The sequence below is a fragment of the Ctenopharyngodon idella genome, chromosome 7 (assembly GCF_019924925.1).
Source record: "Ctenopharyngodon idella isolate HZGC_01 chromosome 7, HZGC01, whole genome shotgun sequence".
Taxonomy (NCBI): Eukaryota; Metazoa; Chordata; class Actinopteri; order Cypriniformes; family Xenocyprididae; genus Ctenopharyngodon; species Ctenopharyngodon idella.
In genome coordinates, this window is record NC_067226.1 from 27,426,716 (window position 1) to 27,443,226 (window position 16,511).

Consider the following 16,511-nt stretch of genomic DNA (forward strand, 5'->3'; position numbering starts at 1 on the left):
TTGAGACCCAAGGTCACTTACACAAGTCCCAAATAAGTGGACAAGCCCACCCAAATGGGCTACGTGTTAAAGGACGTGCCCAATAAATGACAAAAAAAGCCATGGTAATAAGTTTTACTGTTCATAAAAATAAACTTTTATGAACTTCTTTATGGCATGCGGTTCCATGAAACTTGTATTAACAGTGGAAAAGGTTTATTGTGTTCTTTCGGCCCGTTCTGATTGTTGACTCAAGTGCTCTTTGAAATCGAAATTCTAGGAATGGACAAAAACACTAACTGATTGGCTAATGGCCACTCTATAAATTACATATCCTTTGGCCATCCATATTTTGCCCTCATGAAAAGCATGATGGTTCCAGTAAACACAACCTGCATACTAAGATCTGATTGGTTAGATTGGGATGTGGGTGTGTTTACTAAATACCCCTGTATAGATAGTTGGAACAATCGTCATGAAGCTGGTACACGTTGCCAAAGAAACCCCACATCTACAAAACATTTCCATGTTAGTACTCATAACAAATGAATGGGAACACTAAGCCAAAGTAGCAGATATCAGACAATGCACATGTGCTGGTACTGCTGGTTCAAATCATTGTCTTTCCCATGAAAACAACAAGGCTCTTTTATAATTTCATTTAATAAAAATAATTGGGGAATGTTTTTTATTATTTGGAAACCGTATCTCTTTAATATCTCAACAGTGAAATTAAAAAGCAAATTGTGACTTTTTAAAGTTTGCTGCTCAAATGTTTCTCCTGAGAAAGAGATCCTAGTAACCTCAAGAGTTTCAGAAGAGATCTCAATTTTGCTCAGGTTTGCTAAGATACTAAATTCTGCCATCAAAAATTTCACATCAAATGATCTGAGCTGCTTTCTGCATTCAGTTTATAGCTTAATACTCTTATTGGATGACAATGGGTGACTTATTTGTGTTTGTTTTATTTCAGGATATCTATGTGAGACTGAGTTGATGAGCTATAAAAGAGCAACATCTGAGCAAAAGTCTCCCCATTTAAAGTAATTGTTAGGAGAAACAGTTACACCCGGTTTCACAGACAAGGCTTAAGCCTAGTCCCAGACTAAAATGCATGTTTGAGCTGTTTTAACTGAAAGAAACTTGCCCTGACATATCTTAAAATATGTCAGTGCCATTGTTTTGTCTCAAGATGCACACCAGTAAGTTTTTCTCTAAGGTACATTTATAAAAGGTACTTAAATGTCCCAATTGAACTAAGACCTAACCCTGGCTTAATCTAAGCCCCGTCTGTGAAACCAGGCCATAATGTATTAAAAATATCTAATTTGTCTCTTTATTTCTGGCAGATTTTGTGAGGTTTAAGATGTTGCACATGCTTCTCTGATAACAGCTGGACAAACTTTAAACTTGCTTCAAGGCATGGAAAAATCACAGGTTTATGGCTAATTTCTAGGCCCAGCTAACCAAGTAAGTCATATGGGGTCATGCAAGTAATTTAGACCAATAATAATCATTTGTAATCATTTCATTTATGATGCTCACTTTGGGAGAAAGATATCTAATGTTCACACATATCCAAACTGTTGCTAGACAAACTGTATTTGACAGATTTGATAGATGTGATATCTTGGGAAACCAGTTTGTAGATATTTCTGAAGAAGACTTCAAAGATAGCAAGAGAACACAATACAAAGAACTGCCAGTCATGGTTCTGCAACAATGTTTGTGTACGTCTAATAATGGGTGTGTAAGTAGGCTCAATTAAGGTATAAAAGAAAATGCAACTCATTTTCTGACAGCAGAGGAAGGTCAGTTCATCTCGACTCGGCTCGGCGCTGTGATTTCCGTGGATGTGTTGGATCATTTCCGTGATTTCAATAAGGATTAAAGCAGGAAAGGTCAACATATTAAAGTTTAAAGTCCTACAGAATCCACGATGGTCAAGTTTATTGATAGCATCAGAAACTTAATCCCAGGCCTGCGCCGCCCGGACAACAATGTCCCGCCTCAAGGTGTTACCGTTGATATGGGAGAGGTTGATTATGGGAAGGAGAAGGACAAGACAAAAATGTCGTTCTACAATCCGCTTGACCCAGTGCCAAAATATGAATTTTACGCCAAAGACACATTCTCTGGACGTATAAAAAGTAGCAGACCGTCACTGGATGTTCTGCGCAATCCAGTAAGTAAATTTGAATTAAGTGGTTATTTAAATGAAAATAATTGTCTAATTAAATTTATATACATTTTAGTCTATTGAATGTTGTACCTGAATATTGTTTGGATGGCAACACTTTAAAATTTGTTTTTTATTCTATGTATGTTGCTACCGGAACAGCCAGACCCTGATGATCTTCCTCCACCACCAGAGGATGATGGACGGCCCAAAGTCAAGCTCGTTCGCTTTGGATGGGTTCTGGGAGTCATGGTGAGAAATAAGCAATCATATCTGATCTCTTTAACATCTCAAGCAGTTTCTCCTAGGCAAGCTAATGTTTAATTCTCCAGCTTCTCAGATTTTTCTCCTGAGAAAAAGACCCAGTTTGTCTCCCCTTTAGGGTTACAAAGGAGAGATCTCACGATCAGAGTGCTTTGGGTGACCCAAGTTCAAATCTCAGCTTGAGGTCTTTTTTCTCAGTCCTGTTCTCGTCTGTACTCTCCCAATGTCTCCTCTAATACTATCCTATCTAATAAAAAAGACCAAAATATAACTTTAAAAATGTGTCTCTACTCATATTTGCCAAGATAGAGCAAATGGTCTGAGCTGCTGTCCATATTTATTTTATACATCTGTGTATACAGTGCCACTTGAAAGTTTGTGAACCCCTTGCAGAATCTGTGAAAATGTGAAAAATTTTAACAAAATAAAAGAGATAATACAAAATGCATGTTATTTTTTATTTAGTACTGTCCTGATTAAGATATTTTACATAAAAGATGTTTACATATAATTCACAAGACAAAAAATAGCTGAATTTATTAAAATGACCCCGTTCAAAAGTTTGTGAACCATTGATTCTTAATACTGTGTGTGGTTACCTGGATAATCTACTACTTTTTTTTGTTTTGTGACGGTTGTTCATGAGTCCCTTGTTTGCTCTGAGCAGTTAAACTGAGCTCTGTTCTTCAGAAAAATCCTCCAGGCCCTGCAGATTCTTCAGATTTCCAGCATCTTTTACATATTTGAACCCTTTCCAGCAGTGACTGTATGATTTTGAGATCCATTTTTTTCACACCGAGGACAACTGAGGGACTCAAACACAACTATTAAAAAAGGTTAAAACATTCACTTATGCTCCAGAAGGAAACACGATGCATTAAGAGTCAGGGGTGAAAACTTTTGAACAGGATGAAGATGTCCAAATTTTTCTTATTTTGTTTAAATATCAGTTTTCTTCATTTAGTACTGCCCTTTGGAAGCAACAGAAGATACCTACATGTTACAGGTCATTTTAATAAATTCAGCTATTTTTTTTTTGTCTTGTGAATTATATGTAAACATCTTTTATGTAAAATATCTTACTCAGGACAGTACTAAATAAAAAATAACATGCATTTTGTATGATCTCTCATTTTGTTAAAATTTTTCACATTTTCACAGATTCTGCAAGGGGTTCACAAACTTTCAAGTGGCACTGTATATATTTCAGGTCACATTTCTCCCCATAGCCAAATTACATACATATAAAGTGAAATAAAATAATAATAATAATAAGATAATATATATATACAAACAGTAGGCTATTCTCACGTCTCTCACTACATTTCACCCAAATTATCATTATCATAAAGCACCTTCTCGTTTTTCTCAGTGATACTCATTTGATTCTCATTACAGACAGTGATGAGAACTGGGAGTACAATATGCTTAACAGGGATGTAAACTGCTCACTTTTCAGTTAATTCGCCGTTTTGAAAGTAAAATTTGTCACCTACTTGATTCTTGCAGAACCGAAGAGTTTTTGTTTGGTGGGTTTGTGGCGCGAACACATTTTGTAAACGTTCGTTTTGCGCGGCTTTCGCTTGACTACATTAGCGGCTAATCGTGTGGCTGGCTCCAGCAGTAGCCAATCACGAGTCTCACATTCGCGCTTCTGAGAAGAGCAGCGGCCAATCGCGTGAGGGACAAGAACGTGTCTGACTGACTTTAGCAGCGGCCAATCGCGTGATTAACCTCAGCAGCGCGCGCAAAGGGATTCTGTGTCTATGCAGGAGTTCGGCAGGTTTTGCGGCTTTTCCCTCTATGACATTAGTAATTTTTTAAAGATACAAATACAGAAGCTAAATTAAGCTGTATGTAAGTTAGCTATGAAGCAAAACAAGAAAACCTCCTAATGTGAGAGCTTTGTGAAATCATAATGTTTATATATGTTATGTAAGGTCATTATGAATATTAGCCTATTGTTTTGTGTTAAACATATTTAGGTAACACTCTCAAATAAAAGTGTATATAATTGTCATAATTGTATTATTAAGTATAACATAATAATTTATCACATATTTCTTTAATCAGAGTAGCTGAATTGAAATTGAAGCTTATTCTTTCATAAGAAAGTCCATTTGAAGCATTTTTTCAGAATTGTCTCACCAGTTTGCAAAATAACGTTGCAATAAAAAAATTCTTACATCTACACACCACTGATGAGTTTGCTGTGATTCTGTTTCAGATTCGCTGTATGTTGAACATCTGGGGAGTCATTATGTACCTGCGGCTGCCATGGATCACGTCTCAAGCTGGACTCAGTGAGTTGATCCTGGTTTACTGAATTCAGTTAAAGTCACTTCCCAAATGCCTTTTTAACAGTTAAAGGTGGGCTAAGTCATTTTTCAAAAACACTGTTTCGGGCCGACACCAACAACAAATGTCTAACCAATCAGCATTAGGGGGCGTATGACAGTCGAGGAGAGAGAACGAGCATGAGGGAGATTTGCAGAAAAACAGAAAGAGAGATGCAGAAAGAGAGATGAAGGTTTGGAATGGAATTAAGGTTTATGACTGGGCAAGTGCTTTAGGACACGCGTTAATATTAGAAAAGCTTTCCAGCGCTAGAGACAGCTAAGCGGGAAGGCCTGAAAACAGACGCGGAGGCTGCTTTGTTTCCGCTTTACACGTGAGTAACACTGGGTTTGAGTGTCATTGATTGTCTGGAGCTGCTGTGCTGTTGGCAACTAACAACAAACTCTTGTTTGTATTTACTCTTGCGTACTGTATGTTAATTTTTTTGTGCTTCCTTGTCGTTCGTTCATCATCTGTGCTTTATTTTTCATGAAGCATTATTTTTTTGCACGTCAGCTGTGATAAACAGACATCCACTCTTTCACTGCGTGTGTAACAGTGGCCAGCTAGTGAGAGTTTGCAGGCAAACCACTGCATTCTGACGACCGCTAGAGAATGAGGTGTTTAGCATCATTGTTAGTGCTCTCGCCTCACCTGCCAGTAGCGATCGTGCCGAAGTTCGAGACCAACTCAGAACAGGGTGGTTAGGATTGGAGGGTGAGTTTTGGAGGCGGAGCAATGAAGAGAGGGGTGTTTGGGTTGATTTCAAATATCAACAATGTCCAACAGCGTTTTTGAAAAATGGCTTACCCCACCTTTAAATATTTCCTCCCTCAGAGAACTGAAAGGATCTAGACTTATTTAAAGTCATTTGACACACATTTGTGCATTTCTGCTTGCAGTTCTGACCTACGTCATTATCTTCATGTCTGTCACTGTCACAACACTCACGGCAACGTCAGTGTCTGCAATCTCCACCAACGGGAAGATCTATTCTGGTGAGTCAAATGAATTGTTTAGAATCTGTGTCTTGTTTTCCAATACTTAAAACAATATAAGTTTACCTGAGATTTGTAAAATTGCCCAAGAAATGCATTGTTTTTATTTGTCTTAAACACATTTAGTGAGGTGTATTTTTTAAACAAGTGCAGCCAATTTGACAAAACAAGTGAAAACAGACTTGCTCATCTGCGATCTTTCCTCCAGGTGGCACGTACTTCATGATCTCTCGAAGTCTGGGTCCGGAGCTTGGAGCGCCCATCGGTTTGCTCTTTGCGTTCGCCAACGCTCTCGCCTGTGCGCTCCACACAGTGGGGTTTTCTGAAACTGTCAGAGATCTTCTGAAAGTGAGACATACACACATTGTAGGGCTTGAAGGAAACTCAGAGGGCAGCTTTTTTAGAAAAAAAAAGCATTTCTAATTTTATTCCATACAAGAACTTTCAAAACTTTACTGAGCAACTTGATGAGGCAGATGGCGAATGACTCAACTCTGTTGCCCTGAGTCATAGTAAATTTGACATGATTCAGTCAACATGCATATGTAGAATTAAGGTTCATTCACAGACTATTAAAGGGTTAGTTCACCCAAAAATGAAAATAATGTCATTTATTACTCACCCTCATGCCGTTCCACACCTGTAAGACCTTCGTTCATCTTCGGAACACAAATTAAGATATTTTTGTTGAAATCTGATGGCTCAGTGAGGCCTGCATAGCCAGCAATGACATTTCCTCTCTCAAGATCCATTAAAGTACTAAAAACATATTTAAATCAGTTCATGTGAGTACAGTGGTTCAATATTAATATTATAAAGCGACAAGAATATTTTTGGTGCGCCAAAAAAACAAAATAACGACTTATATAGTGATGGCTGATTTCAAAACACTGCTTCATGAAGCTTCAGAGCATTACGGATCATGCTCGAGTCATGATTCGGATCGGGTGTCAAACCGCCAAACTGCTGAAATCACGTGACTTTGGTGCTCCGAACCACTGATTCGACGCACTGATTCATAACACTCCGAAGTGTGGAACGGCATGAGGTTGAGTAATAAATGACATTATTTTTATTTTTGGGTGAACTAACCCTTTAATGCTGAAAAGAAAGAAAAAAAAAGTATATTTTCATTTGTGACATTATTTAAAAAAAAAAAAAAAAAAACATCCCATTCTAATTACTGTAATGCAGGGTTTCCCAAATTGCAGGTCATGTGACTATTAAGAAACATCAATGAACATTTGAATATGTTGTTAAATTAATAAAATATTAACTTAAAAACTCTATATTAAAAATATTCCAGATCAAAAAAATCTGTCCCCATTAGGATTACTGAGAAAAAACGTGTCACCGTATTGAACTTTTTAGAGGTAAATTTTCTTAATTCTACTGTCATTAAAATGTTTTCGTAATCCAAAGAATCATTAAATGGGATGTCAGTGATTTTATTTTCTTGCATTGACATCTTTTCTTTTAAAACAGAAAGTTTATGTTTGTAGTGTTTGCAACTTGCAAATGCCAGTTCAGAGAGCATTTGATTGGACCAAAATCTGCAAAGAACTCAAAAGTTAGCAAAAAAAAGTTAGTTTTGAGTGCAAAGCTTCTTGAGGGACGCAAAGCATTTGCAAGAGAATGCAAAAATTGAAATATGTTTTTTCCTTCCATTTCATATTGTTGGTCGATCGGTTTTACCAGAAGTAAAAGACAGAAAGTAAAAAGTACATTGTATATGTGTATAGCATATACATTTGAGCTCAAAGTTAATAGGCAGCACAGCTGTCCACAATTGTTTTCTTTATTCTCAGGACTATAAATCTCAGATGGTGGATGATGTCAATGACGTGAGGATCATTGGTGCAGTTACTGTTGCCATCCTCCTCTGCATCACATTCGCCGGCATGAGTTGGGAGGCGAAGGTATATTGTCCTCTGCTCCTGTCTTCACTCATTTCCCAATGCTGCCTCTTGTAACACTATTGTTCTTCTTGGTTTTCGCTCCACCACAGGCTCAGATCCTGTTCTTCATCGCAATCATGCTCTCATTAATAAATTATTTTGTTGGGACGGTCATTCCCCCCTCTCAAGATAAGCAAGCTGCAGGGTTTTTCGGCTACCGTGGTGAGTAAACAAGATCCGGATCTAATGTGGCCTTCAAGTATGATATTTTGACGTGCTACAACAAGACAAATAAACAGTAGATGACAAGCTCTTGTTTATCAAGCTCAGTACATCTTCATATAACGTTAACACAACATATATGATTCATGCATGGCGTCATGCATTAACCATGTAGCTCTGTCGTGCACCTTTGTTTGTTGAAATCCAGACCTGAAACTTGAAAAAACTTTGTCAAATTATGAACATTCAACTTGATGTTCGTTGGTTGGTGGAGCAATCAAACCTAACCACAATTTTCTTCTTGCAGCTGAGATTTTCGTGGATAACTTGCTACCTTCCTTCCGAGGTAAAGATGGATATTTCTTCAGGATGTTTGCCATCTTTTTCCCTGCTGCCACAGGAATTCTGTCTGGTGTCAACATCTGTGGAGATCTCAAGGTAAATATTACCATTTTTCAGGCAGAGCGTGTAAAGTAGGAAAGTCACCATGCCTTAAAACGCTACAGAAATGACGTGTGTCCGTGGTTTTCCAGGATCCAACTGGTGGGATTCCTAAAGGGACCCTGCTGGCCATATTGTGGACCACCTTGAGCTATTTATTGATTTCAATCACATGTGGTGAGATGAAACATTTTTCTGTCACACCTTTTCATATCATAAACTCTTATAAAATGAATTGAAATTGGTGAACCATTCTTCTCACTGAAGCACTTCCTCTCTTTATTCTCAGCTGCAACTGTTGTAAGAGACGCTTCTGGAAGTTTGAACGATAGTTTAGCACTATCGAATTATACGACCCACTGCAGCGGTCTGGGCTGTAAATTCGGCTATAATTTTGACCGATGTGAACAGAACCGCACATGTACCTCTGGACTGGCAAACAACTTCCGGGTGAGAGCATCGGCCCTGTTGATACATAGACATTGTGCTTTATACAATACAGATTGTTTCAAAGTGATAAACAGGAAAATGATTCAATAACGCAAACGGTTCATTTCGGCTGTAAAGCTACTTTAACAGAAAGCAGTGATGTCATTGTCCAGCTCAGTTCAGTTCTCATCCAGTAGCGTCAGTACAGTCAGATCAATAATATTGCTGAATATTAAGTGATTGTTGTGTGGATGGATGCATGGATGGATAGACTGACTAATAGCTATTTCTGTTTTTTTTTTCTCCAGATTCTTACCACTGTTTCAGGATCTGGCATTTTGATCACCATTGGGGTCTTTGCCGCCACCTTGTCGTCAGCGCTGGGTTTCTTGGTGTCTGCACCCAAAGTTTTCCAGGTAGAGGGTGCAGCCATTTTGATTTAATGTTGTTTATCCTGCATACAGTTGACTGTAACATTTCTGTATGTGTGTTTTCATGCAGTGTTTGTGTAAGGATAACATCTACCCCTTCATTGGCTTCTTCGCAAAAGGTTACGGGAAAAACAACGAGCCTCTACGTGGCTACTGTCTCACGTTCCTCATTGCTATGGCTTTCATCCTCATCGGTGAGTCCTGGTTCTTCTCCAGATCAGTTACTGAGGTGATTCTCTCTATGGACGCTTTAAAGTTTGCTGTCATGTTGATCTTTCAGGTGATCTGAACACAATCGCTCCTCTGATCTCCAACTTCTTCCTCTGCTCTTACGGCCTCATTAACTTCAGCTGCTTCCATGCGTCGATCACCAAGTCACCTGGTGAGAACTTCATCATCATCATCAGTTTTGCATTGTGACTTTATTAACAGATAAACAATAATGTAACGTGAATATAAATATAATATTAACGGGTCCTTCCTGCTCTGCATCACATTTTGAACCCGAAGGGACTTTTACAGCTTGTTTTAATATTTAAGATAATGTTTTTATTAAACAGACATTCAGAAATATGATCTGGTCAAATTCAGACTCTAACTTTATTCATTATAATTTGATTATTTATAAATGGATGGAAACGAAAAGCTAAAAGTTAGTTGTTGCTCCATGGGAGATTAAAAATAGGGTTTAAAATAGGCTTCCATTTGATTTGGTTTGTCGTTTTTATCAGTGTTTCTTACTTTAGTTCTTAAGCTTAGTTTACTTTATGAAATCTCCCAGTTTCTATAAATTGACTAAAATAAAATATAAATATACAAAACTAAAATAATAAATATTATATAATTAAAATGTAAACAATTAAATTTCAGGATTACAGAAGTCCTGAATGTATTTAACCAATGAATTTACATGACTATTCCAGTCATTCATGGTTTACCTGATAAGGATTTCTAAAAAAATATTTTACACACAATTTCCCCCTGATAAAACATTTTAGAGCTTGGCATGTCTATAAAAATATGAATTTATTATGATAAAATGCCCATAAGATTTTGTGCATAACTTTTCCAGGTCTATAAATCATACTTTTAAAATGACATTTCATCTAATATCCTGGTATTCCAAGACTGTGTGAATTCTGGGTCTTCAAAGAAAAAGAAAACAAATAGTTGTTGAGGGGTGAATTAAAATAGAAATAAAAATATCTTGATTTCTCTATTTTGAAGCCCTTTTTGAGAACAGCTGCTCTGTGTGTCTAATCTGTCTCTCACAGGCTGGCGGCCGCAGTACCGTTTCTACAGTCCGTGGGCGTCTCTGTTTGCTGCTTGCTTGTCTTTCGCCCTCATGTTTCTGTTCACATGGTGGGCCGCTCTTGTCACGTCCATTATCGTCCTCTTCCTCTTAGGATATGTTTCCTATACAAAGCCTCGTGAGTAACTTCATTGTTTATCTGCTTTGCTTTCAATGACCTTTGACTTACATTTTAAAAATTATGATCATCAAAACATAATTTATGTTCAGTTATTTAAACACACTGACTGTTGTCTGATTGTGTGTTCAGAGATTAACTGGGGCTCGTCTTATCAGGCCAGTTTCTACAATATGGCTTTGTCCTTCTCGATGTCTCTTACTGGTGTGAATGATCACGTCAAAAACTTCAGGTGAGACTGTAAAAGTAAATATTATCAAACTGACCGCGACAGATACCGATACACCAACCGCTCACGTATAAACTCTCTCTTAGGCCTCAGTGTCTCGTTCTGACCGGCCCTCCATTCGCTCGTCCTGCCCTGGTGGATTTTGTGGGCACTTTCACCAAAAACGTCAGTCTGATGATCTGTGGAAACATTATCATGGTAAGAATCTTACACAGACGACTTAAAGCACTACCATTGAAAAGTTTGAGATCAGTGAGATTATTAATGATTTTGAAAGAAGGTTGCATTTATTTGATCAAAAATAAAAACAGTGTAATATTATACAGTTTAAAAGAACTGTTTTCTATTTGAATGTTTTAAAATGTAATTCATTCCTGTGACCAAAGCTGAATTTTCAGCATCATTAGTCCCGTCTTTAGTGTCACATGATCCTTCAGAAATCATTTATTCAGGAAATATGATTTACAAAAAAACCTTATTGACACACTTAGATCATCTTGATTTCATCAAAACACCAAACGGTTTATTCAGTGTGCACTTGTGAAGTGAAGGTGTTGTGGGTTTATTGCGCTCTCATGCTTTCAGGAGGACGAGAAGTCTAGTTTTCCTCAGCACAGCACCGATATGTTGGTGGACTGGCTGAATCAGAGGAAGGTTCGTTCTTTCTACACGTCCTTCAACGCCGACTGTCTGAAAGATGGCGCACACAATCTCATGCAGGTAGGACCATCACTAATCTATTCTAACACCTTTTTCTTCTCCTCATTACATGCTTCTCAAACAGTCAATCATCTTTCTAGGCTTCAGGTCTCGGTAAACTGAAGCCGAACACCCTCGTTATGGGATACAAGGCGAACTGGCAGGAATGTAAACCTGAGAGCCTACAGGACTACGTCAACACCATCAGGTGAGTTCAGATGCTGCTTTTGTTCACAAATATCAGTTTATTTGTCATGAATTTATTTCTATTTTGACTTTGTTTAATGTTTCTTGTTCAGCACTGCTTTTGACTGCAGCTACGGCCTTGCAATTCTGAAAATGATGGATGGATTGGATGTTACGGATACTTTGCAGAGTTCAGGTGTGTACTGTGTGTTTTATACAGTATAATGATTTGATAATGCATTGGTGCTGCAGTTTGCATCATAAAACAAAGTTTGACATGGGTCTGTTTTGACTGAATGGAGCAGCAGGCAGATTATCGGCAATTGAGAATCCGGCATTCGACGCAGACGAAGTTCCGCAATCCGAAAAAGACGAGACCGATGGGAATTCAGGTTATAAATACATTTGAAGTCTTTTTTTTTGTGTGTGTGCACTTTTACCCCATCGACACTGCTAGTGAAGGTGCACTAAATTTTCCTTAACCTAGATTTGGCTGGTGTGATGTAAATGGTTTTTACGCACATCTCACCTCCTTTTTGACTCCCCATCCAGATATTTCTGATGATGGTGCGAATGATCAGGTTAGATCTGTGTTTCAGACGAAACAGGGCAGGAAGACTATCGACATCTACTGGATCTCTGATGATGGAGGTGAGACACGACTACCTGAAAGATACTTAAACTCACAGTGGAAAAAATCACAGCATAAAATTCCAAACTGGTTCAGTCTGGGTTAGTGTTGGTCTAGCTGCTGGACCAACATGGTTTTGGTCTGGTAAAGCAGGCCAAAGCTCAAGGGGGTCTAACAAACCTCCAGTGCTATCCGTTTGCATTCCCATTTTCTTTTTTTGAACGCTTTTGCTCTTTCTCAGGTCTGACTCTTTTAGTGCCATATTTGTTGACCAGAAGAAACCGCTGGAAAAAGTGCAAAATCAGAGTTTATATCTTAGGAGACAAGGAGACCATGCAGGAAGACCGTAAAGAGTCAGTGGATCGTTATATCATCATAATCTGTTTCTAGTTTTGATATGCAGAAATAGTGGTTCTTTAAATATTTTTCTTATTTCAGCATGAAGATGCTGTTGAAGAGATTCCGGCTGGAGTTTGAGGACATTGTCATCATAACAGATGTGGATAAAGCTCCTCTGCCTAAAAAGTGAGAAATGTTCACAAATAAACACATATACAAAAACTTGCAGCTTTGTAGTAATGCTGCCTTCATGTGCTATTGGAAACATCCTACTTACCACTTCTGAACACTGTTTGGTAAATAAATACTATTATAGTATAGTATTATAGTAGATTTATCTGTTTGTGGATGTATAGCCTATAATCTGCAAAGTTACAAAGCTTATAGTCTCCCACAAGGCGATTTATTCTAACAGAGAACACTGATCCAGACCTGCCTAAAATGCCTTGATCGAAGTCCAGATATCTCTTCCTCAAACGTCAAACGTCATGTCTCAATGTAAAATATTACCATAATTCCCACCCAAAGGCATATGCAAAGAAAGAAGGTGAGGTTTCAGTGAATTGAAATCTTGTCGTCATGCCGTGGAAATACTGTGTGTTGGATGCGAAAGCAAAACCGTCTTTGCTTTCAGAGGTTAAAGGATTAGTTAACTTTCCAATTAAAATTTCATGATAATTTACTCACCCCATGTCATCCAAGATATTTATGTATTTCTTTCTTCAGTCGAAAAGAAATGAAGGTTTTTGAGGAAAACATTCCAAGATTTTTATCCATATAGGGGATTTCAGTGGTCTCCAAACGGTTGAAGGTAAAAATTACAGTTTCAGTGGAGCTTCAAAGGGCTTTAAACGATACCAGACGAGGAATAAGGGTCTTATCTGAAATGATCGGTCATTTTCTAAAATTTTTTTAAATGTATGCGCTTTATATAAAGAAATGATCACCTTCAAGTGGTTCTGCCAAAACTACACTTCCGTATTCTTCAAAAAGCTTACGCTGAATGTCCTACACCTTCCCTATTCAACTTACGGAACGAACGGCGCCAGTTCCATTTTTTCCGCAAGTAGAATGTGGACTTCAATGGACTCCAAACGGTTGAAGGTCAAAATTACAGTTTCAGTGCAGCTTCAAAGAGCTCTATGCGATCCCAGACGAGGAGTAAGGGTCATAATGTATGTAATTTTAAATTTTTTTTAGAAAATGACCGATTGTTTCGCTAGATAAGACCCTTATTCCTCGTCTGGGATCGTGTAGAGCCCTTTGAAGCTGCACTGAAACTGTAATTTTGACCTTCAACCGTTTGGAGTCCACTGAAGTCCACTATAAGGAGAAAAATCCTGGAATGTTTTCATTAAAAACCTTAATTTCTTTTTGACTGAAGAAAGAAAGACATAAACATCTTGGATGACATGGGGATGAGTAAATTATCAGGAAATTTTAATTTGAAAGTGAACTACTCCTTTAAGCTCGCGATAATGGTAAAGGGGCATTACATTTCCGATACATGCACAACGTACTGGGTCAGCTGGCCAATCAGCGCGTTTCAAACATACTGGGAATAGAGGAACCGTAATAATGTACAGTATATAAAAAATCTTCTTCCTCTCTGTTCCTGTAGTATGCAGCGGTACGAGGAAACCATTGCCCCCTTCGTGCTGAGTGGGGAACAGACTGGAGGAGACGTACAGGAGCTCAAGAGACTTAGTCCATGGAAAGTTTCCGACAAAGACCTGGAGGCCATAAAACCCAAGGTGTGTGTGTATGTGTGTTTGCTGGTGTTTGTCATTTTGAACATGAGTACAATACATCAGTTCCTCTAATTTTTATTTTCAGGTGGAGAGGACTGTGAGACTAAACGAGATCATCAAGAAGAACTCCGTCCCCGCAGCTCTGGTTGTAATGTGGGTATTGATAGTTAGAGCAGTTGACCTATCCCATATGATATGTCATTTACATTTATTAATTCAAAGTGACTTCCAAATGAGTGACATCACAAGCGATTGGTCATACTTTTGCATATTTTGGGGCCTTTGAAAACTAAAGCTAAACCAGTTGAGGCTTCGTAACTCGCTTAACTAATATGACCAGATTTAACTGCTCATTTATGCCTGATACCAGCTCTAAACAGAATGTATGTACTTCAGTTCTCTTCCAGTCCCTGATGTCAACTGTCCCAGTTCTCTCTATATGGCCTGGCTGGAAGCGCTGAGCTACGGCATCCACTGTCCCGTCTTGCTCATACGAGGAAACCAAGAGAACGTCATGACCTTCTACTGCCAGTAAAACACTCACATTAATGTGACCATTCATCATTAAACACATTTATTACTGCACGTGAAGCTGCTGTCAGTTTCAGTGATGTGAAGATGTTAAACGTGCTGCTGTAAATCAGACCCTTTGAACTGAAATGAGCTGCTTAATCCTCTTGTACAATGATTGTATTCCTGCGAATGTATATTTATATCATGTTCATATAACATGTCTGTATAATCTTTGAGGATGATACAGGTCAAACAGAGTCGACTAGAAAGAATATAATAGAAATGCAGTGGTGTTATGCTGGTGGAGGGAAGTCACTTATCTCAGGACCTTCATTTTAATGTAGAATAAAAGAGTTTCATGCCATTTAAGCAAGACACAATAATATTATAACAATGTTACATTATGTTTCATACATTACTGCATATGAATAGTAGATTATTAGGTTGTTGTTACAAATATGTTAGATTACAAATATGTTCTCGATGTGCTTTTCAGTGTGAAAAATACAATTGCGTACTGTGGCGAACATTGCAATATTCATTGATTGTCTCATTACACCAAGTAAAAAAAAAAAAAAAAAAAAACTACATTAATGCTGTATTTAACAATATATTACAGCTGCTTTGGATAAAAGGGCCTGCCAAGTGCATAAATGTAAATGTTGAAATAAAAAAGACACTGAGACATCAAAAATGATGAAGAAAAGTGAACTTGGTGTTTTGCATTTAATAAAATGACATGCACACATTTTGAAGTGTGACAGCGTCACTGTGTTTTGGGGCTACTAACTTAAAACACACTCTCTGGGTTTAATAATTAACAACTGTGTTTGTTTAACCTTAAATTATGATTCTTAAAATTCAAACGTAAATGATTTACGAATCCAATATTATCAGATTTTGCTTTGTACATAATTTACATATTGACCAGCAGCCTCTTCCAAAAAAAAAAAAAAAAATCACATAGGCTATAATGGTTAATAGTATTACAGTCAATACACACACTAGAACTACAGCTCAGCGTGGTTCAATTTCTTCCATGTGATCTCATTCAGCCGCACTCTTTTAAGACTATTTTGATGATTTGAAAGGTTTAATGATTCTGATGATTCTCTTAGAGCTTTAAAATGTATGTGGTATGCAGCTCAGATCATTTAATGAGACATGTTTGAGTTCATTTTGAGACTTTTGATCAGACTAGACAGCCCTGAACACAATTTGAGACATTACTGATCTCTTTTAAAATTAGTTTTTCAAGCTTGGTCAACCCTTTCCGAATTCTGAATGATCTTATTTTAAATGTGCACACTGTTGAAATAACTGTTTTAGATGATTTACTATTATGAGAAGCATGCCAGTCTGGCTGTGTCCCAAAAAAGGGCAGCTGACTTGTTGCCTCACTGCCCTATTATTCAATGAATGACCATGAGAGATAGACAGTCTTTACAATGGCATGCACTGTATAAAGGTCCTAGATTATGATCACAAGTAATTTTCAAAACTTTTTTTAAATGTTTTATGGAGGTTTTGTCGACTAAACATGTTTTGGATTAAA

General features: G+C 37.7%; 1 protein-coding gene across 1 annotated transcript; it reads left to right on the forward strand.

Annotated features, from left to right (window-relative positions):
* Window positions 1–1,333: 1,333 nt before the first annotated feature.
* On the forward strand, window positions 1,334–15,667 carry LOC127516149 (solute carrier family 12 member 3-like). The gene is made up of 27 exons (XM_051900510.1): window positions 1,334–1,449; window positions 1,782–2,164; window positions 2,321–2,410; window positions 4,650–4,725; window positions 5,662–5,757; window positions 5,966–6,105; window positions 7,566–7,676; window positions 7,766–7,877; window positions 8,185–8,315; window positions 8,411–8,495; window positions 8,608–8,768; window positions 9,056–9,163; window positions 9,249–9,372; window positions 9,459–9,560; window positions 10,453–10,608; window positions 10,741–10,840; window positions 10,924–11,035; window positions 11,423–11,557; window positions 11,638–11,744; window positions 11,836–11,918; window positions 12,028–12,114; window positions 12,275–12,373; window positions 12,595–12,706; window positions 12,792–12,878; window positions 14,314–14,446; window positions 14,529–14,596; window positions 14,840–15,667. The coding sequence occupies exons 2-27, from the start codon at window positions 1,919–1,921 to the stop codon at window positions 14,976–14,978; spliced, it is 3,000 nt and encodes a 999-aa protein (XP_051756470.1). The 5' UTR covers window positions 1,334–1,449; window positions 1,782–1,918; the 3' UTR covers window positions 14,979–15,667.
* The last annotated feature ends 844 nt before the right edge of the window (window positions 15,668–16,511 follow it).

Bases quoted from the DNA above. Each gene is read 5' to 3' on its own strand.
- LOC127516149 (XM_051900510.1), top strand. From the start codon at position 1,919: ATGGTCAAGTTTATTGATAGCATCAGAAACTTAATCCCAGGCCTGCGC. The intron at 8,496-8,607 runs GTGAGATGAAAC...CTTTATTCTCAG, and splicing joins ATTGATTTCAATCACATGTG to CTGCAACTGTTGTAAGAGAC. The intron at 12,707-12,791 runs GTCAGTGGATCG...TTCTTATTTCAG, and splicing joins ATGCAGGAAGACCGTAAAGA to CATGAAGATGCTGTTGAAGA.